The 7,272-nt window shown below is 43.7% G+C and overlaps 1 protein-coding gene across 1 annotated transcript in view; it reads right to left on the reverse strand.

The window, feature by feature from the left end:
* The window catches only part of Brdt (bromodomain testis associated), a 39,183-nt gene extending 32,969 nt beyond the window's left edge, over positions 1-6,214 (reverse strand). Inside the window, exons 1-5 of the mRNA XM_075943059.1 lie at positions 6,026-6,214; positions 4,070-4,207; positions 2,655-2,769; positions 1,683-1,846; positions 415-765 (exon numbers count right to left, since the gene is read on the reverse strand). Of these exons, the coding sequence (XP_075799174.1) occupies positions 415-765; positions 1,683-1,846; positions 2,655-2,769; positions 4,070-4,207; positions 6,026-6,214 (957 nt within the window). The remainder of the gene's footprint in view (positions 1-414; positions 766-1,682; positions 1,847-2,654; positions 2,770-4,069; positions 4,208-6,025) is intronic.
* Between the last annotated feature and the right edge of the window lie 1,058 nt (positions 6,215-7,272).

Consider the following 7,272-nt stretch of genomic DNA (forward strand, 5'->3'; position numbering starts at 1 on the left):
AACTGAATTTGCTATCTATGAACTCTTAAAGAATGACACTAACTGAACTAATGTGAGGGGGACAGCAGAAAACGAGAAATGAGGGCAAACACAAAGTTTAGTAACATGTTGACAAACTTTACTGTATTGATAAAAATGAAGAAACAAAACTGTGCTTTAAAGAGAACCAGGGCTGAGGAGATGCGCAAGACTGAGGACCTAATTTGCTCTCCACTGGCCTGTAAATAGAGGTGGTCACAGGAAAAATGAAAAGATGTTTAACATCCCAACGATCCACTTCAGGTGCTAGAATTCTGGTGATGTAATTTTTCTTCACAATTCTCTGGACATTAGATTAGCTTTCTTTGCCATGATGAAATACTTTTACAATCAAGAAAAGAAAAGAAAGCTCTTCCCACTCAGGCAGTGTTTTACCTTAATAGTTCCGAGATCCATGGGATTTGTGACAATGTCATAGTAGTTGTGGAGCCCCAGAGCATCAACATCCACAGGACTATAGAAGGGCCATGCGTACGGCAAGTGTTTCTTGGCCAGCATTTCTTTAAGAATCTCACTGCAGTACTTCAATTGTTCAGTTACTTTGACTGTTTTTAAAACTCTGTGTTGTTGCTGAGAGTCTGGCAAAACACTCTTCAGTATGTTCTCTTTCACCGAAATGCTCATTGACTTCGCTTCTCTGGTCGTCTGAGGAGACTTGCTGCTTGCTCTAACTGTGGAAGTGGTCGGAGTGGTGGTGTCTGCTCTCCTCTTCACACCCTTTGTGATCTGAACAAATTCAACAACAAGTGACCCTTAAGGAGACACCACTCATTGGTAAAGCAGAAAACTGAATCACACACTAATGTCAGTAGAAGTTAATTCCCCTTTTACAGACAGAACAAAAACTCTGATGTTCCCTTCCCATAATCTGAAGAACAATCTTGCACAAACCTTAAAGACTAGTGAAAAATGGAAAATCAAAGTCATAGCTATACCAGTAATGTCTCTGAGAGCATGAAATGAGCTGGGAGACACAATTTAAAACACAGCTGTGTGTGTCAGGTATGGCGGCATGGCCCACAGTGTTGATGGGCTTGAGGCACCAAGAGTGAGGATTCCAGAAAAGGTCCACTAATAGTGAGATCTTGCCTCAAAACAACACAAAAAAAACTATCTACAATTGTAATTGCTACATTAAAAGGAAAACAAAAACCATCAGTGTAACTATGGATAATTGGTTTTGCTTGTTTTTGAGAGGGCTTTCTCTGTAGCCCAGGCTGTCCTCAAACTTAAATGCCTTCCACACTGTTCTCCAGTTTGTGATTCCTGCCTTAGCCGTGAGCACTAGCACTCCAGGGCTACACCACCAAATCTGGATCAGAGTAGACAGCTTATAATAGGAAGACTGTCAAGATCCTACTTTAGAAACCCTGTAAACTGTGGTTAATATTAGAGGGCTCTGTCCACAACATGCAAAGACAGGTGTGCAGCATCCACAGCAGACTCAAAATTGCCTGAAACTTCAGCTTCAGGGGATTTTATGCTCTTTTCTATCCTCCAAGGTAACCGTTGTGACTCACACACACACACACTCTCTCACGTACATACACATATAATACGCTCTTTTGCACACATGTAAATACACATTCTCTCTCTCTTTCTCACACACACACACACACAGACACACACAAACACAAACTTACTTGGACTACAGTCTGTGAGTCAGAGGTGGGGGGAGCTTCATGCCCCATGTTTAAGGGAGAGAGGGAGAGCTCACGAAACCCAGAAGAAATCTCTTGCCGCTTAAATGCTGCTTTGGAGGGGACTTGATCCTTGGCTGAGGAAGCTGGTGTCTTCTGTTGCGTATCTAGGGAAGTGGGAACCAAAGTCATGATAGGCACACAAGACCATTTCCCCACTTCCCACCCCACTCTACTTCCGTTGGCAAAGTAGGCCCAGTTCACTGTTGCTGACAATCTGGTCTAAGATGCTGGAATCCCGAGAGATCAAAAGTCTTTAAAGCTGAAAACCCCCAAATAGCGAAATCTCTAAAGTATAATTTTGAAAAAGTTAAGTTGAAGCCAGGTGTGGCAGACAGGCCAGACCTTCCAGCTTGAGGCACAGACAATGTCTTAATAGGACCACAGTCCTTCAAAAAGTGATAACAGAAACTAACAAACAAGATCATTTCAAATTTAAAAGCTTCTACATATCAAAGGAAATAATTAACAAAGTGAAACGATAGCTGTTTATCACACAGGAGATTAATATCCAGAGTAGATTTAAAAACTAAATAAAATGCCCAGAGCTGGAGAGATAGCTCAGCAGGCTAAGAGCACTCAGTCTACATCCATGGGAGCTGGCAGCAGGACAGAAAACCTCCATTTATCCACAGCTCCGTCAGTTAGAGGGGAAAGAAAAGGAATCTTAAACTCAGTAACATTTCGTTCTCACCCACGGCAGCGGCAGCTCTGAGTGACTGGGTGACATCATGTGACAAGTAAGACGCACACTCTGGCACTGTAGCCACCTGGTCACCAAGAACTTCCACATGCCTATGTCCTTTGAAGGCTAATAATTTTTATTTTTATTTATGTTTTATTCTCTCTCTTGCATGCACACACACAACGCCACTCTCCATGTAAACAGTCAGTGTCAACTATTTACTGACTTACCTTTCTTTATTCTTTCCTTACCACCCACAACTTGTTCTTCTTGTGGCATCTGAGATAATTTCTGCATAAATAACTTCTCTAGAGCTTGGGCCATGAGAACAATGTCATCTTCAGACTAGAAAACACGTTAGAAGATATGCTGAGATACATAGGGTGGCTGCTGCGTCACATTTATTTCTAGAATGTGCCACAGCACTCTGAGGTAGGACTTATCTCCTCTAGTTAGAAATAGTGGAACAGGAAAGAGCTTAAATTCTAGCAAACCTTGTATTTTAAAAAGGAGCAGGGTGATTTCTGAATGCCAAAAAAAAAAAAAAAAAAATGCGATCTAACCAATCCAGCAACACAAAAGCGGTGTCACCAGAACAACAGGAAAGCGGTGTCACCAGAACAACAGGAAAGCGGTGTCACCAGAACAGATGTCTCCCCTGGAGCAAGCACTTCTCCATCTGAGAGACTGAAGGACCATGCACACTGCCTGGAACTGACTCTGCTCTCCCTGTCATTTTCCTCTAGTGTCACCTCCCTGCCAAGGAGAAAGCAGCAGCCCGGCTGAAGCACTTCTAAGACAGAAACTCTGGGAAAGGGACTCCACTGGGTTGGGTTCAGTCCTCAGCACTACGGAGGCTGTAACGTACTTTGCTACTTAGGCAGCAGGTAGGAAATTTAACCAAGAGTAAATTAAATGTCACCAGGTTGTCACAGAGAGCCAGACCACCACTGGTGCTGCTCTTCTTTCTTTCTTATTGGGACAAGGTCTCACACTGTCCCTCGCAAAGCCGCCTGCCTCAGCCTCCCGGTTACTGGGTTATAGGTGGGCTACCAGTTTGGCTTTGGGTTTGTTTCCTTCCTTCCTTCCTTCCCTTTTTTTTTTTTTTAAAGCATAGGCTACTTTAGCTATTCAGGCAAAAATACCGTCAATAGGCTGAAAAAAATAAATTAAGGAAATATATTGAAATATGAAAATTATGAAATCCAACCAGAAACAATTTACTGAAAATATGCAAAGGAGGGAACGACTCCTGAAAGCTCTTCTGACCTCTGCACGAGCTCACACACTACTACGTAAGCCTGTAATCCCAGCACTGCAGAGGCTGAGGCACGTCTGACCTCTGCACGAGCTCACACACTACTACGTAAGCCTGTAATCCCAGCACTGCAGAGGCTGAGGCACGTCTGACCTCTGCACGAGTTCACACACTACTAAGTAAGCCTGTAATCCCAGCACTGCAGAGGCTGAGGCACGAAGACCTTGAGGCCAGCTGCAAATGGAAATCTTGTTTCAAACTGCCCCTCCCCTCCAAAACAACACATCAAGTATTCCCAGTCAGGAATTGGAATATGAAATCATAATACTTATACACGCTGTATACATAACAGAATAGACTAGGCAGTATAATGTCAAGTTTACATACCTTGTTGTATAAATAACAGTTGGAAAACATTGTATTGAAGTCTTCTATGCAGTCAGAAGCCTTCACATAATACTTATTTTCCAGTCGCTTCTTAATTGTATTTAGATCCATTGGGGCTTTTATGATGCTGTAATAGTCCTATGGTTTGAAGAAGGTAATGGCGTTAGAATGAGGCTAGGGCGTAGCTGGGTGGTAGGGAGCTCATCAACATGCACAAGCCTCTTGGCTCCATCCTCAGCACCACGATAAATCAACAACAGATTGGAGCTGTAGCTCGGTGGCAGGCATACTTGTTTAGTGTGCCTGAGGCCTTGGCTTCAGTATGGTAAAATTATACCTAACTATTGACTCAACAATTCCTAAAACTGTAAATCTCTAGCACTACCTGGAAGCCAGAGCTGGTTGTCACAATGTCACTGTTCAGAGGAAAGGCAGCACAGAGGTTCTGGCTCTAAGTAAGCATGCGGCCCCTGAGCTTGATCGCCTCTTGGTGCCTCAGGACCCACATGGTGGAGTGAGAGAAATGACTCCCCAAAGTTGTCCTTGCTGAATGTACATACATGCATGCGAGCAAACAATGAAGACATTTCGAAGACTGGCAAAGGCAAGATTTAAAACATTTATTTTTGAAAAATGTAAAAAGAAGAGAATGGGGGGGGCAGTATTTATAGACTGACGGGTCTGACGCCGGACTCCATCACAGGTTGCGCTGCTACTACATGACTAAAACCTTCAAGTGAAGCCCAAAGCTGAGTGGGACAGGCTGTACAAGCCAGACTCTGAGTAGTATAAATAAAGCCTTCTCAAGAGTAGACTGGCGATCCCTCTTCTCAGAAAGCTGCTGTGACATGCTGTTAGGGTGTGAATGTCCGTGTCCACACATCAAGTTTCATGTTGAAAGTGGGCAGAACACTTAGGACAGTCTTCAGGGTGCTCAATAATCTGGTGTCTAATTATACATATTTTATGATATTAAAGATTAAGTTAAAACATTTTATGTGTCTGGGTGCTTTGCCTGCATGTGTGTCTGTGGAACACGTGTGCCTGGTGCCTGCAGAGACCAGGAGAGGGCATTGGATTCCTGACATGCCCATTGCATGCCCATCAGTTCTCACTCCGTTCCCCGGGACCACATAAAAAGGCAGCTGTGGAGGTGGTGCACATCTGTAATCTCAGTTCTCCCACGGGGAGGTGGAAGGCGGAGCTATGCCGGCTAGCCTGGCATGCACAGGACAGTTGCAAAAAGTTGGACGTTGTTTCCTACCCTGCAAGTGCCCATGCTTTTTAATAAGTCTTTACAATTCACAACTGCTCCCTCCAAAGCTTACTTCTGGAGGGAAGTTATCAGTCTGGACTTCCCAGCATTCTCCGAGAAGGGCTTGAACAGGGTTAGAAGTTTCATTAAAGGAAAGTGTCAAGAGTTGCTTCTAGGAGAGGATCTTCCATGCCCCCACCCATCCCACAACTTCCCACAGGAGACCCTCCCTGTGCAGTTACGTGGGTGGGGTAGGGGCTCTGACACCTGCAGGCCTGGAAGTGAACTTGGCTGTTGCATCTCAGTGACTGTTCTCTCCTGTATTTCAAACATCTATCCTTAATGGGGGTGCTTTATGCAAACAACATAGGCTGGAAAAGGAAACCTTGTTCTATCTTAGTAGTGAGTTTGCTCCTTTCTGATCCACTTCTACTTTGCTTTGGGACTTCTAGAAGGTTCCCCTCCTGCCTAGATTCCCAGTACCTGAGGTCTGGGCCAATGAGATGGCTCAGCAGGCAACAGTGCTGTTCCTATGGGCACTGACAACTTGAGTTCAATCCCTGGAACCCAGGGTTGAAGGAGAGAGCTGGTACCCCCAAGTTATCATCTTACTTCCACATGTATCTTGAAATGAGCACACATGTGCGCACGCACAGAGGAATAAAGAATAATTAAAAATTAACATCTCATAAAATGCTCACAGGCAGCTTTAGTTTCACAGCGTCCACGGGCTGCTGGAAGGGCCAGGAGAACTGATGCTTCCAGAGAGCCTTCAGGACCACTTTCTGCAGGAACTGCAGCTGATTCGTCAGCCGCCCATTTCTCTTAGTGTTTATGAACTCTGGCGGAGGGGGGTTAACAATCGCTGTCTGTCGACTTGGCAGAGACATTTTCAACCACTTAAGATCCTGGTGTTTTAATGTTGTCTACAAGTACATGTCCTGAAAAAGAAAAAAAGAAAAACTGAGTACTTTAAAAATTGCTGTTTGTAAGAGTCCAAAGTACTTATTCAAGAGAAAGAGTGGTTTTGTTGCTTTGTTTTCAGGACTTTGAGATGGCTCCGCTATGTCTCTGAGGCTGGCCTAGAGCTCACCATGAAGGGCACCACCATGCCAGGCTTGTGTTGCTGCCGCCATTATCTGAGACCGGGTCTCATGTCATATCTTGTATGCCCTTCAGCTAAGCTTCCTGAGTATTAGGATTGCAGGTGCAACAGTCACACACAGCTAAGACACGTTGATTCAAAACACATTATAGTTGTTTAAATGTTCATTTACAAACGTCTAGGCCAGGCAGTGGTGGTGCACAACTCTAGTCCCAGCACTCGGGAGGTAGAAGCAGGCAGATCTCTGTAAGTTTAAGGTCAGCCTGGTCTACATAGTGAGTTTCAGGCCACCCAAGGCTGCATAGTGAAATCCTGTCTCAAAAACAAAAGCATCCTCTGTTCTAAAAATCCCACCACATCTTAAGCCAAAATCAAAAAGGACAAAATTTTTAACAAATACTAACCTTTTTTATACAAACAGTATACATTGTTTCATTGTGTATGTTTCAGTCTTAGATGGTTTAAATTCCACACTTCACAGAATTTTTTCTGTTCTTCAAAAATATAAATTGAGGTCTTAGCAGGAAAAGTCTACAGATTCCTAATAAAAAGAAGTACCAGGAATGTTAAGGTACCATTGGGCTATAGGGATTCTGAATTGTTTATTGAATGTGGGGGAAATAAAAGATTTTTAGCTAATCCCCCCCAAATTTTCTAACTAATTTATTTAAAATCCTAATTCAAATCAATACCCACAAGTTATCCTCTGGCTTTTACTACACACACACCCACCACCACCACCAACAACAACAACTAGCTCTAAAATCAATGCTTTGCCCAACAAGACGACTTAGCAGGTAAAGATACTCGCTGGCAGCTTGATGACATGAGTTTGATCCCTGA

Source organism: Microtus pennsylvanicus, chromosome 12 (genome assembly GCF_037038515.1).
Source record: "Microtus pennsylvanicus isolate mMicPen1 chromosome 12, mMicPen1.hap1, whole genome shotgun sequence".
Classification (NCBI taxonomy): domain Eukaryota; kingdom Metazoa; phylum Chordata; class Mammalia; order Rodentia; family Cricetidae; genus Microtus; species Microtus pennsylvanicus.